The following is a 14,208-nucleotide window of genomic DNA, read 5'->3' on the forward strand; positions in this document are numbered from 1 at the left end:
AAAATTCATGTCTGGCGACTTTTTGTTTGTTTTGAGGTGCAGGGTCTCAATTGGTCACCATATAGATTCCGCAGAAAATGAATACTTTCTTAACTTAAGTCGCACGCCATGAGCTTCTTTAATTAAACGACGATCCCAGCCTTTATGTAATGTGCACAACTTTGGGATTTAGGAAGGGAGAAAGTAAATCCTGTTTTATCAAAATCTGTTTCAAGACTAGTTCAATGCTTCAACATTGTCTTTGTTTTGTCCACCTTTGTTTATTAAATAATTTTACTTACATTCACGTGATATGAACTTTGTTAATGTGATGTTTATGTTAATTTGTTCTGGTTATTGTTTTCAACTACAGATTACAGAACTGAATATGTCTTTTGACAGCTTGAATGGCGATTATCAGGAAAAGTCCTTGATGGGAAAAAACCTGGCGAGATGGGTGTGTACTATGCCAGAGCTTTCGCGCTTTAGTCTGACAGGGCACTGCATGTCCGACACGTTTTACTCAACAGTTGCCGACTTTGCATCCTCATGTCAGGTATGCCGTCTTTAACTAGTTCAATTCATCTCAGTTGAATGACTTATTTTTCACAAGCAATAGTATAAAGGTAAGCTCAGGTAACATTGCGATCACTTGAAACATGCTGGTTGCACACCTTTCGAAAAAAAGAAACTTGAGGTGAACGAGCCATAAACTATGATGCAGTAATTGACGAATGTATCATAGATGAATATATCATGCAAACACAAGGGACAGGCACACGGACAAGGACAAAGACAAATTCAAAGCCGGAAACAGATATATACAAGTGAACAATGAACGTGAGGTGAGCATGAACTTACATGGCAATAACAACAGAGCTTTGAAACAGACTTGAGGAACAGGGGTGGAGATGGTGACTGGAAGCAACCATTAGGAGTTAAATAAAGAATCCAGCTAGACTCACAGTGAGAACGAGATAAAACATTCCTAATTCACAACACAAATGCAATTTTCTAAAGTTGTTTTTTATTATTTTTCATTTGAATTTTCTAGCCGAGATGACACTTTTTTTTAGGAGCATTGCTTTCCAAATGTTGATACCAGTGAATCCTGTACCCCTGTTTATCTACACACCCCAAAAATAAAACAAACAAACAAACAAACAAACAAACAAAACAAAACAAAAGAACCCCCCCCCCCCCCTTGATTTGAACTTTTTTTGAGGGGAAGGGGGAACCAATCACCATCCTGTGATTTTAAATTCAATTATCATTTGCATTTTTTTTTTTATTAGTATCATCTTATCCGCCCTCACCCCATTTTCTGCTCATTATAGCTTCACGTTTACCAGTAGTCTAAAATTCCATATCATCATAACAATGCAGGAGAAGCATGTTCACTTTGAAAGGGGGTGCCTGCATGCACATTCTCTCTTTGAACACATAGACGTACACGAACACATACAAACAGGCACACACAAACACAAGCCTAATGACTACGTGACCATGTCTTTTGTCTTACTTTCATCCAGTCTGAGACAGTTTTCGTCACACTTTTCCATAAACGTTTCCATTGAGTTCATATATTCCTCTTTATAATCACAATTAATGAGACCGACAATTGCTCTGTCATCAGCATATTAAAAAAAAAAAAATCCAGAAAGAAACAGTGCTACAACTGGACTGACAATCAGTTTTTCCATAGACAATCAGTTTTTCCATAGATAAATACTTCAGCCTCATTCATATCAATTCACGAAGCTTGAATAAGAACTTTGAATCAATCGAAACGCTCTTAAACTCTCTTCACCATTTTGCCTTTTCCGTAATAGGAATTTCTGAAACTTGGTTGCATTATGTCTCCCCAAATATGTTTAGTATTCAAAATTATGATATGATTCGTGCAGATAGAAGGACTGGAAGAGGACGTGGAGTAGCCTTGTATATACATAATCAACTTCGTTACAAACTCCGACCTGACTTATCCATTAATGGTGTTGAAAGTTTATTCGTCGAAATTATAAATGATAAAACTAAAAATATTATTATAGGTATTATCTATAGATCACCAAATAACGAAATAGATTTATTTCTAGACAGCATTGAAATTTTTTCAAATACAATTATTCATGAAAATAAAAGTTTGTTCTTAATGGGGGATTACAATATTGATTTACTAAATACGACAAACCATAATTCTTCTAGATTTCATAACACATTATCATTAAGTAGTCTTTATCCTCACATTAATAAGCCTACGAGAATCTGTAACACCACGTCAACTGAGACTTTAATCGACAACATCTTCTCTAACATTATTGATAAAAACTATACTAATGGCATACTTTATTCAGATATATCTGATCATCTTCCAATATTTACCATTCACGAGCAGATTGGAAACGTTCAACCAAAACAAAAATGCTATAGAACGCGAAGAAAAGAATCTCACGAAAATATTAATTCATTAATATCTGATTTATCACGCGAACAATGGCAAGATGTGACTTCGGTCAATGACGCGAATTTATCTTACGAAATGTTTTTGCATAAATTTCTTTATTATTATAATAATCGTATTCCCTTAGTTAATAAGAACAATCGCGCAAAAACAAAACAACCATGGATTACCAAAGGGCTAATGCGTTCTATACTCACCCGTAATCGCTTATATAAAATGTCCTTACGTAAACCAACACCACAGAACAAAGCAAAATACAGAACATATCGAAATACATTAACCACATTAATCCGGGCATCTCGAAAGCGATATTATTCAGACATACTAGAATCAAATAAGGACAGTAAATCCAAACTATGGCGAACTATCAATGACCTCATTAAGAATAAAAAGAAAGAACTCCCGATCGTTATTTCCGAAAATGACCAAGATATTAACGACCCTGAAATCATTGCAAATTGTTTTAATAAGTTCTTTACCAACATAGGCCTCAATCTCGCCTCAACAATACTTCCAAACGCTGAAAATTTTACAGATTACCTTCCAGAAAGTAATAATAATTCTTTATTCTTTACTCCCACGAATGAAAATGAAATACTGAATATTGTTCGATCTTTTAAGTCGAGTAGATCTTGTGGCCACGATGGATTAAGTATGCATTTACTAAAACAAATAATACATTTTTTAGTAACCCCCATAGTACATATGTGTAACTTATCATTATCTACTGGGATCTTCCCAAATTCTTTAAAGATTGCGAAAGTAATCCCTATTCACAAAAAAAGATGATGCGTCCCAAATTAAGAATCATCGTCCAATTTCATTATTGCCCGTCATTTCCAAAATCCTTGAAAAGATTGCACATGAACGTTTGTATAAGTTTCTGGTTGATAACCACATTTTAAATCCTAACCAATTTGGCTTTCGCAAAGGTTTTTCTACAGATTTTGCAATCATTCAAACTTGTGACAAAATTATCGATTCTATTGCGAACAAACAGCACGTGATAGGAGTTTTTATGGATCTGAGCAAGGCCTTTGATACAATAGACCATGGAATTTTATTAAAAAAGCTACATAATTATGGCATAAGAGGAATAGTTTTTTCCTGGTTCCGAGATTATTTATCCCAACGTCAGCAATACGTAGCATTTCATTCAAGTACCTCGCTTAAGTCATATATTACTTGCGGTGTACCACAGGGATCCATTTTAGGACCTCTACTTTTTCTTATATATATCAACGATATCATAAATTCCTCAACCCTTCTCACCTATGTATTATTCGCGGACGATACCAGTGTCTTCTACTCTCACAACTGTTTAAACACACTAGTTGATATACTTAATTCTGAGCTTGCAAAAATTTCTACATGGTTTAAATGCAATAAATTATCACTAAATATAGATAAAACGTGTTTTATAAACTTCAATACTTCACATTTGCAACCGATAATGCCTAATAACATTATTATTGATGGTATACCCATTATTGGAAAAAAATCAACCAAGTTCTTAGGGGTAACCCTTGACTCCAACTTAAATTGGAATAACCACATTGACAATATAACCACATTAATATCCAAAGCCATTGGAATACTTCGGAGATTAAAATATTTTGTAACGGAAAAAGTACTCATTATGTTATACAATGCATTAATCTTACCGTACATTAATTATTGTAATGTTGTCTGGGGAAACTGTAATAAAACCAAAGTAAATGTTATTTTTCTTTTACAGAAAAAGGCAATAAGAATATGTACCAACTCACATTATCTAGAACATACTGATCCATTATTCCTTAGACTAAAAGTTCTTAAAGTTGACGATATACACAAATTTCAAACAGCAATATTTATGTTCAAATACACGCAAAATCTACTCCCACTCTTCCACAAAGCATTTTCCCTTAACAGGGATGTCCATGCTTACCCCACGCGCCATCGTAATGATTTCCATTTGAATAACCCTAAACTCCTATTAGCTCAAAAATCAATTCGGCATAACGGGCCTGATATTTGGAATTCACTCCCTCTCCACATAAAACAGTGCACATCTCTCTATTCCTTTAAGGCAAATACAAAGAAATATTTCTTGGCACAATATCATACGGTACAGTAATCATTAAACATGTACCTCTTATACTCAACAACAAGGCAATATTTGGTCCACCCCCTTTTCCTTTTCTTTTACTTTGCTGCTTGACCCTTCGCCCATATTATAACATATCCAATCATTTTCTTAGAAGTGCTGACCATCAACACTTTCGCGCTTCATCACCTGCACACGCACTCACAGGCACCACTCCTGTTTACCAAGTAATTGTATAAAACTGGATTTACGCGCACTTTAACATGGCCCATCTGTATTAGTGTTCAAGTACTACAATAAAAAATGGTAATTTAACTCTGGCTGTCCGTCTGTTCAAGCACGGCTTATAACGGCGGCCCTCTGCATCATATGTGTATATTATATATTGTACTGTGAATTAAGTCATTATTGGCCATATAAACATTTTGTATGTTATTTAACGTTTCATTTGTCTTTACATACAAAATATGACTTACTATGTAATATGTCAATAATTTTCAGAATTGTATTTGTGTAATTGAACCTGCCTTTGTTATTTTTGTTATTCTGAAAGAAAATATGAAATGCAGAAAATAAAATCTTTTCAAACAAAACATTAGTATGCAATATGAATAAAACTAGAGACAAAACACACTCTTGAGACATCCATGTCCTCCTTGTCTTTTTCATTTCTTTTTTTAGATTGCTCCAAAATTTCCATTGAATCTTCATTTACTGTTTGTAAATGCTCGATGTCTCTGATGCAGAAGTAACTGCATTCCCGGCGTATAAAGGCAAGGTCATTTTGTTTAGGAAATATCTTGACCCGTTTCACAGCTCAATTCTTTGTTCACACATAAGAATGTAACCATTTATTGTATCTTTGGATGATTACATCTGTATCCTCAGTATATATAAAAACAGATATTCCAGTCTATGAGGTCAAATCAGTCCTGCAATTTTTTGTATTGCTTTGTTATCCCACTCCTTGGCTTTTCTAAGTGGACTTTCATTGACTTAAATCTTCGGCGGTTTTTGGATTTTTTTTTTTTCCATTTCCATCTCAGAAGATGGCTGGATATACCATATTCAGCTGCAATAGCTGGTCTTCCATGGAGTATTACTGGTCTAAGGCGGGACCACTTCACCGGGTTATACACCCTGCTCTCTGCGATGAATTAAGTGGAACCTTTTACGTACATGAATTGTGACTCTCTCACGCACGGGACATCCATGTAATATCCTATTAACGGCACAGAGTGTTTTGCCTCTTAGTAAAGGAGACGGAATGATCACAAACATTTTTCATTGGAACTTGGGAATAGAACCGGGGTCCTTTGACTCAGGCAGACGCGATGCCGACTGAGCAAACTCACCAGCCTACATGTATGTACATGAATAACATTGTTGTCTGAGTTACCGAAACCCTTCCGGATCACAGATTTACAGTTTGCTACAGAACGAAATTGGTGGTCAAAAATGTTGTTTCCTCATTTGTCAATATTCCCTAGATCTATATTTACTCTTTACAGCATTTACATGATCCAAATATAAAATGGCATACACTTCTTGATTACACTAATCTCTATGCAACAGAAATTAGTATGCGAACCATATCCCCTCACCATCGTCGTCCTTGTCTTTGTGTATATGCCCTTTTTCGTATCCTATTAGGGTTTTGTCCATTGCTGATCGCCATAGAAAATGTAGTGTAGTCTGGTTATTTGCAACCTCGTTCGCAATCTCTTTTCTTTTTTTCATAGTTATCAGTTGCTCTCTTGATATACTAATCTCTATACACAACTATGAATAATCATGCGTTATACTATATCCAAATACTTTTCAAATACTTTCTAAAATAGTGTTCTGAATGGAGACAGTCTGCTCCGAGAGGAGAAGTCTAAGAACAGACAGAGGCAGACTCTCAAGGGATGGGTGGGATGGAGGGAGACGATCCACTGCTACACTACTCTCTGTTTATGTTCACTGTTTCTGTATTCGTAGTAATCGTAGTTCGTAAGTTTCCTCATGATGCTCGTCCCCTCTCTTTCCTCTGCTTCCATGCCATTTGTCTCGCCAATCATGCCAATCGCTCAGCCTTCACACTGCGTCATGTTTGGATATTATACCAATGACTTTGAATGAATTTTGGAGAAGAAACTGATATATCATATGTAATAAACTGTAAATATTTTTTTGCCCGAAGAATTAAACACCCGTATGCACACTGCTTCACAGTGCCAACATGCCCAATCTAGCTCCGTTTTAAGTTTTTTACATATCAACGCTCGCAGCTTGCCCAAAAATTATGATAATGTAACCAACTTGTTATCATCTCTCAACTTTGATTTCTCATTTATTGGTGTAAGTGAAACTTGGCTGAATGACAAATCTCCACCGATATTTGATATGGAGGGTACTCTGATTCGCTCTGATAGAGCAAACCGTCGTGGAGGCGGCGTAGCACTGTACGTTGCAAATAAATACTCATTTACTGTACGGCGTAATTTATCTTTTGTAAACTCTAATGCTCTAAAGATTTTATCTGTGGAAATTGAAATTCCAAATGGAAAGAATATAATTGTTGTAGTTATTCACCGACCGCCAGATGCAAGTGTAGACTCATTTCTTGATGATTTTGAAACTATATCATCTAAAATCAGTACCAGTATAAGAAAGCATATGTGATGGGTGATTTTAATATTGATTTATTATCTGAAAAAAAAAACAACTCACAAAGATTTTGCACAATATTTCAGTCTATTTTTTTTTTCATTGTGCTATTGATAAGCCGACAAGGATTAGTGCGCAATCATTATCTTCAATTGATAATAACTTCATAAATACAAATGTAGCGCAAAGTCAATCTGGTATTCTTTATAGTGAGATCTCGGATCATCTCCCCATTTTTTGTACCTTATTTGATGTACAAAGATATTCCAAGAAAACAAATAAGGGAAAATTACGTAGATTTACAACGGAAAATATCAACCGCCTGAATGATGCTTTATCTTCAGAAAACTGGGATGACGTACTTGCTTGTGATGATGTGGATAAAGCATATGAATTATTTTGGAATAAGTTTTATTATCATTTTGATAAGAATATCCCATTGCGAAACAAACAAACAGGAAGAAAAAAAAAGAAATCAGTGGATTACAAGAGGTATTTTGCAATCGATATCAAAGAGAAATGAATTATATAAGTTGCAATTAAAATCATTCTGATGAAAATTTATATGAATATAAACGGTATAGAAATAAACTGACAACAATAATACGAACATCGCGTAGATTGTATTATAAAAATCAGTTTGCGAATGCACAAGGAAAAATGTCTACCACATGGAAAATTGTGAAAGAAACATTAGGGAATAATAAGCAGAACATTATTCCCAAAATATTCAATCTTAATGATCATTGTGTTAAATCTCCGCAAAATATAGTTAATGCTTTTAATGAGTTTTTGGTAAAAATTGGTCCCAATCAGGCTTAGAAAGTTGATAGCCATGGAACCAATTTTCATCAATATCTTCGTAAGCCGTGTAATCATTCACTTTTTTTAAAGCCTACTGATTATATAGAAATTATGCATATAACATCATCTTTGAAATCAACACATTCTACTGGTTGTGATGAAATCAGCACTGTTTTGCTGAAACAGATCATCGGATCGAGTATTATCCCCCTCTCTCATATCTTCAATCTTTCTTTATTATCTGGAGTATTTCCTTCTCCTCTCAAGATAGCCAAAGTTATTCCTGTGTATAAAAAGATGATTCTTCGAATATTAGTAATTACCGACCCATTTCTTTGTTACCTACCTTTTCTAAAATACTTGAAAGAATCATATATAATAGACTAGACAGTTTTTTTTAACCAAATACAATATTTTGAATCCTGATCACTATGGGTTCAGGAAATCACATTCAACTGACCTGGCCCTTGCACAATTGTATGATCGAGTGTCAAATGCCTTAGCTGACCGAAAGCATGTTATCGGTGACTTCATGGATTTAAGCAAGGCATTTGATACTCTTGACCATTCTATTTCGCTATCAAAGCTACATTTTTATGGTATAAGAGGAACTACTCTGAAACTGATCGCAAGTTATGTAAATGATGGAAAGCAATTTACATGTTTTGATTTCTGTAATTCGGAAACATTGTTGATCAAATGCGGTGTACCACAAGGGTCAATTCTTGGGCCATTATTGTTTTTGTTATATGTCAATGATTTACCTAGTGCATCAAGTTTATTACAATACGTTATTTTTGCTGATGATGTATTTCTCTCAAATTTAGATTTTCAATGTCTTATTAGATCTTTAAATAATGAATTACCAAAATTGTCTCAGTGGTTCAAAAGTAATATCTTATCTTTGAATTTACAAAAAAACGAATTATATACACTTCGAACATCCAAGGAAACTGATTTGTAGTGACACTGAATGTATTCTGAAAATAGATGATATTCCTCTTGAGAGGACAGCATCCACTAAATTTCTTGGAATCATGATTAATGAAACTCTTACTTGGAATGATCATGTGAAATATATTTCATCTCCTATTGCTCGTAATGTTGGAATATTATGCAAACTCAAACATTGTTTATCTTTTGATATGTTGATTATGCTTTTTAATGCACTCATCCTACCATACATTTCTTATTGTAATATGATATGGGCAAACTCGGTGTCTGCTAACAATACTATATCAAAATTGCAAAAGAAAGTTATTCGCATATGTGCAAATGCTGGTTATAATGATCAAACAGATCCCCTTCCTTCTGCTTTAAGACCTTAAAGGTAAACGACATCCACACTTTACAAAATGCACTTTTGATGTTCCGCTTTAATACCAACTTATTACCTTCTTCATTTAACGATATGTTCCAGCTGAACTCAGAAATCCATTCCTATCCAACAAGGCAAGCAATGGATGTACACCTGAATAACCCCAAAACACTCCTAGCACACAAATCCGTAAGACATACTGGCCCAGATATTTGGAATAGACTTCCACTTGAATTACGTAACATTATGTCTATTTATTCATTCAAAAAAGCAGTAAAGAAAATGTTGATTTCACAGTACCGGTGATACTTTCTGTAGAAACATTTGATGACTCATTCTTTGATCATTGTTGTATCTATTATGTTTCTTTCTTTCTGAGTCTCTGCATGTGCGGATGCACCTGCAGTATACTGTGCTCCTCTGATCCACTGGGATTCATTCCTTCTCTGCTGTTCATTATTCATGTTATGTCGGGCAAATCATGGTTCACTATTACGTCAGGCCCTGAAAGGGCACGTAGAAATTTATGTTGTGTATATAGATGATTGCTTTTTGTCTTCTTCTTCTCTTTTACATGACAAAAGCAACACTTATTATGTGACTACATCACTGTAATTTATTAGTATAAATGTGACCGTGCACCTCAAAACGAACATAAAGTCGCACACACTGATTTTGCGTGAGGACTGAAAATAAGTGAAATGGGTCAACCTAGCCGAACTTGACTTTTTTATATATTCTGAAAATACGGGTCTTCTTTTACATTATGCTAAAATTTGGTATCATAAAACGGGCAGGAAAGTGTGTTTTTTTAGCAGTTTATATCGAACATTTTTGGTAGAATAGTGTGATTAGGTGTGTCTTTAGAATCTCTTTTTCATTAATTATTTTCTGAAAAACCTTGTCCACACTCTTCACTTTCAACTCTAATAACTTTTGAAAAGATAGTGCTACTGCTTTGAAAGTTTGCATTGATTATGGACAGAATGTGTTAATGAGGCATGCTTAATTTCAGTTTAATCTGATGATCTCTTCATTGTTGTTACTCTGGTGGTTTACTTCCTGTTTTTTGTCCCATTCATCGCACAGCCAGCACGGTTTGGTAAAGATTAAGTGCTTGAATAGACACTGTACTTCAGAGCCTCTTTTCTCAGTTCACACTTTTCCTGAGTTTGTGCTTTCTTTCCAATATTTAGATAGGTTAGGAGAGTCCATTTGATTTGAGTTATACATAATTTTAAAGCTTAAAGTCTGCTCTTTCAGAATATGGTCTTAACTAAAAATTCATGTCTGGCGACTTTTTGTTTGTTTTGAGGTGCAGGGTCACAAATACAATATGTGCATGTATGTATGTGTCTAGGTATATAGAGTTATGTCGAGTTGATCTGGCGAGACTAGTATCGGGAGGTTTTCATCACTTCCTCCCCTTCCATTCTTCTCTCTCTCTCTCTTTCTCTCTCTCTCTGTCTCTGTCTCTCTCTCTCTAACCCTTATTCCACGAGCATCATGTTGGACTCTTTTGTTTTCTTGTTGTTGTTCATTTTCCATCTGTGAAGATGGCTGGATAGCCCATATTCAGCTACACTAAGCTGGTCTTCCATGGAGTCCAGTTGGCTGTGGGGTGGGACCACTTCACCGGGTTAGACACCCTGCTCTTTGCGATGAATGAATGAAGCGGGATCTTTTACGTGCATGAGCTGTGACTCTCTCATACACGGGACCTCCATTTTATGTCCTATCCGAGGGACAGAGTGTTTTGCCTCTTGCTAGAGGGGACGGTATGTTTACACACAACATTGCTCAGTCCAGACTCGGGTTCGAACCCGGGCCGCGTGATCGTGAGGCAGACGCGCTACCGACTGAGCCAACTCACAACTGAGTCAACTCACGTCTCTTCATTGTAATGTTATTTGTTATCGGTTGCCAAACAGTCAAGCGTTGTGCTTATTATTGGCAATCGTTCTGTATGCAAATTATTAACATGTTACTCATGTAATTATACTACAGATGTATTGTATAATTGATGAAAATGATGAAAATTGCTGAAAGTATACTACCGGTATTTTGTACTTTGTTAATGAAATTGCAGCAAGTTGATGTATTTGAAAAAATGGCATACAGAGAATAAATAAATTAAATCAAATTAAATTAAAAACCGCATGTCTTGTACATAAAGTCTATTTAATATTGATCTTTTACTTTAATATTATGCGTCTTGAGGGAAGAGAGTTCTTATCAAGGTCTGTTCCAGATTTGTAGCAGCTTGGCAGAGTTTTGTCAATTTAGTAATCCGTCTTATATTCAAGTTATTTTTTTATTTCTCTTGTTGTTTTGGCAACAGATTAAATACCTAACTTTGTCCTTTCAAAGCTTGGATGGCGATTCTCAACATCAGTCCTCGCTCGGCAGAAACCTGGCGCGATGGGTCTGTACCATGCCAAATCTGTCGAGCTTCAGTCTTTTAGGGCACTACTTGCCCGATAATTTCTTCTCAACAGCTGCCGAGTTAGCATCATCGTGTCAGGTATGTCAACTTTGGCATCTTTCTATGATAACGAAACTTACTAACTGACCGGCTTGCTTGTGCTTGCAACGTATCGTATGGAGTTGGTCGAGACGTAACATCAGGTTTATAAACAACTATTGGTAAGATAAGGAGAAACCTCTTATGGAATGTGAAAGAGCATGTGGTTTTAACAAGGATTCAACGTTTATTTGATGAAAATTCATCTTGAAGTTGCTGAGATATCTAAAAACTACATTGACGGGCCACAACTTTTATTTTTAGCGCCATGTTTAACGTTGTTTTAAGACATCTTAGGTTGTTTTTTCAAAATCAATTTTCACCAAGTAAACTTTTTATTCCCCTCAGAAATATATGCTCTTTAACATTTCAAAGGGTTCTTTATAAATATCTTGCAAAACGTTAAAAGTTAAATCCTCAACTCAACCAAAACTGTACAGTCCATTTAAATATGAGCATTTGAGTGTTTAGTAGGGGGAATATCGCACATAACCATGAGCGGGGTTATCGTTAAGTGGATGGGATTATGCCATTATCTAAAACCGGAAACATTCACCGAGATAAAGATCCATCGAAATCAAGAATTGAGGATGTTAGGGACGTAGACAATATTCGGTCAAATTACTTTGCATGAACATTAAAGGTTGCACATTTGATAAATATGTATATATATATATATATATAATTATATATATAAATATACCTCTGCATAGTTGTTTCCTTTCCATTTTATTTGTTGATAGATTCAACACTTGAGGTTGGTCATTCACAAATTGGAAACCTATCTCCAATATCGATCATCGGAGGGAAAAGATTCGGCGCGATGGGTCTGTTCTTTGCCAAGTCTTACGAAATTGAGCGTGGAATGCTACTACTTGTCAGATAGTTTCTTCTCAACAGCAGCCGAACTGGCACAATATTGCCAGGTATGTTACTGTTGAATGCACACAATATTATTCAAAAATGGAAAATACGTTCATTTCCTAATAAATGTGTCTTCATTGATGTGTTGCTGTTTGTATACTAGAAGCAAGAAAAAAAATAAGGTAAAAATTGTTACTTAAATCATGTTTATGTTTTAACAGCAGTCAAGAACCAATAAAAAAAAAGAAGTCTTTAATACTTCAGTAAAATAAAGTAGCCGTGCTTATGGCCTATTGTGATTGTGTAATACTAAAATCTGGTGTCATGGACTTCTTCGTGACAAGAAATGTATTTTTTTTTTTTGGGGGGGGGGGGGTGAAACCGATACTCAGTTCACTTTTTATGTCTTTTATCACGCACGTAGAGAATCTACCGAAGAAGATCGGGTTTGCAAAGACAATTTTGTGTGCTCCTTATATTATGATGGTTGCGTGCGATTCGTATTTATTTTCTTCAGATTCGTGAGCTTTTCATCGCGACTTCCACAGATTGGTCTTCAAAGACAGCTGCAGCAGAAAACTTGGAAGTATTTGTGCGTCACATGCCATTTCTTGCACAGGCCGACCTCCAATGCCGCAACCTCCCTAAGAATTTCTTCAAGACACTTGCTTCAGTGGTGACATCCCGTAAAGTAAATATCTAAAATTTATTTATTTTCCAAGTAGTTTGACAGAAGAAAAAAAAAAACAAGTAGAGTGTAACTTCAATTACATTTAAGGTCAATTTTGAAGTAAATTCCGCAACTTCGATAAAACTGAAAAAATGATATCCGACATTTGTCTACCCTGAATTAGGAGTCTCTCCGCTTTTTCTATTGCTGAACAAAGCAGTAGTTAGATAGTTGTTAGATTTTCATTTGGAATAACTTCAATATTACTCAGTTTGTAAGGCGATTCTATAATCTATTGGAATAAAATACATCGAAACGATACAATCCAGAATGGGCTTCATAATGTGTCGATAGCAAGAACAAATTCCAATGCAATGCATTTACTCAGATCCTATTCGGCAATTTTTTTTTTTCGCAATAATAAAAAAGGAATTGATGTATTTAGGTACATGGTAAGTATTTGCTTTGGATAGAATTTTGAACGATGTACAGCAAAAGCAAAAGGCAAAATTTAGAAAGTACAAAATTTTCCAAATCATTTATCTTTAATACCTGAAAGAGTACAACTCAAGCTTTAATATGAACATAATTATACTACGATTTTCCCAGGAGAACAAGTTTTTATCCACCGCGCAAGTTTACCATTTCCAAAGCAGCGAACGTCCGTGAAGAATAGTGCTGCACATACATTTGAATACCATGTAACATAGTTTGCAACGATCTGATTCACTTCAAAATCGTAACGAAATATCTTACTTGACATATGTCTGTGTTGGCAGAATATTAAGCTTGTACTCTTAACATGTATGTAATGGTAGACAACTGATGATTACCCAAAAACTCTTCC

The 14,208-nt window shown here is 35.2% G+C and overlaps 1 protein-coding gene across 1 annotated transcript in view; it reads left to right on the plus strand.

Annotated features, from left to right (window-relative positions):
* The window catches only part of LOC140246753 (uncharacterized), a 33,728-nt gene extending 20,334 nt beyond the window's left edge, over positions 1-13,394 (plus strand). Inside the window, exons 8-10 of the mRNA XM_072326091.1 lie at positions 353-535; positions 11,645-11,827; positions 13,311-13,394. Of these exons, the coding sequence (XP_072182192.1) occupies positions 353-535; positions 11,645-11,827; positions 13,311-13,394 (450 nt within the window). The remainder of the gene's footprint in view (positions 1-352; positions 536-11,644; positions 11,828-13,310) is intronic.
* Positions 13,395-14,208: the final 814 nt, after the last annotated feature.

This window comes from Diadema setosum, chromosome 3, assembly GCF_964275005.1.
Source record: "Diadema setosum chromosome 3, eeDiaSeto1, whole genome shotgun sequence".
NCBI classification, from domain to species: Eukaryota; Metazoa; Echinodermata; class Echinoidea; order Diadematoida; family Diadematidae; genus Diadema; species Diadema setosum.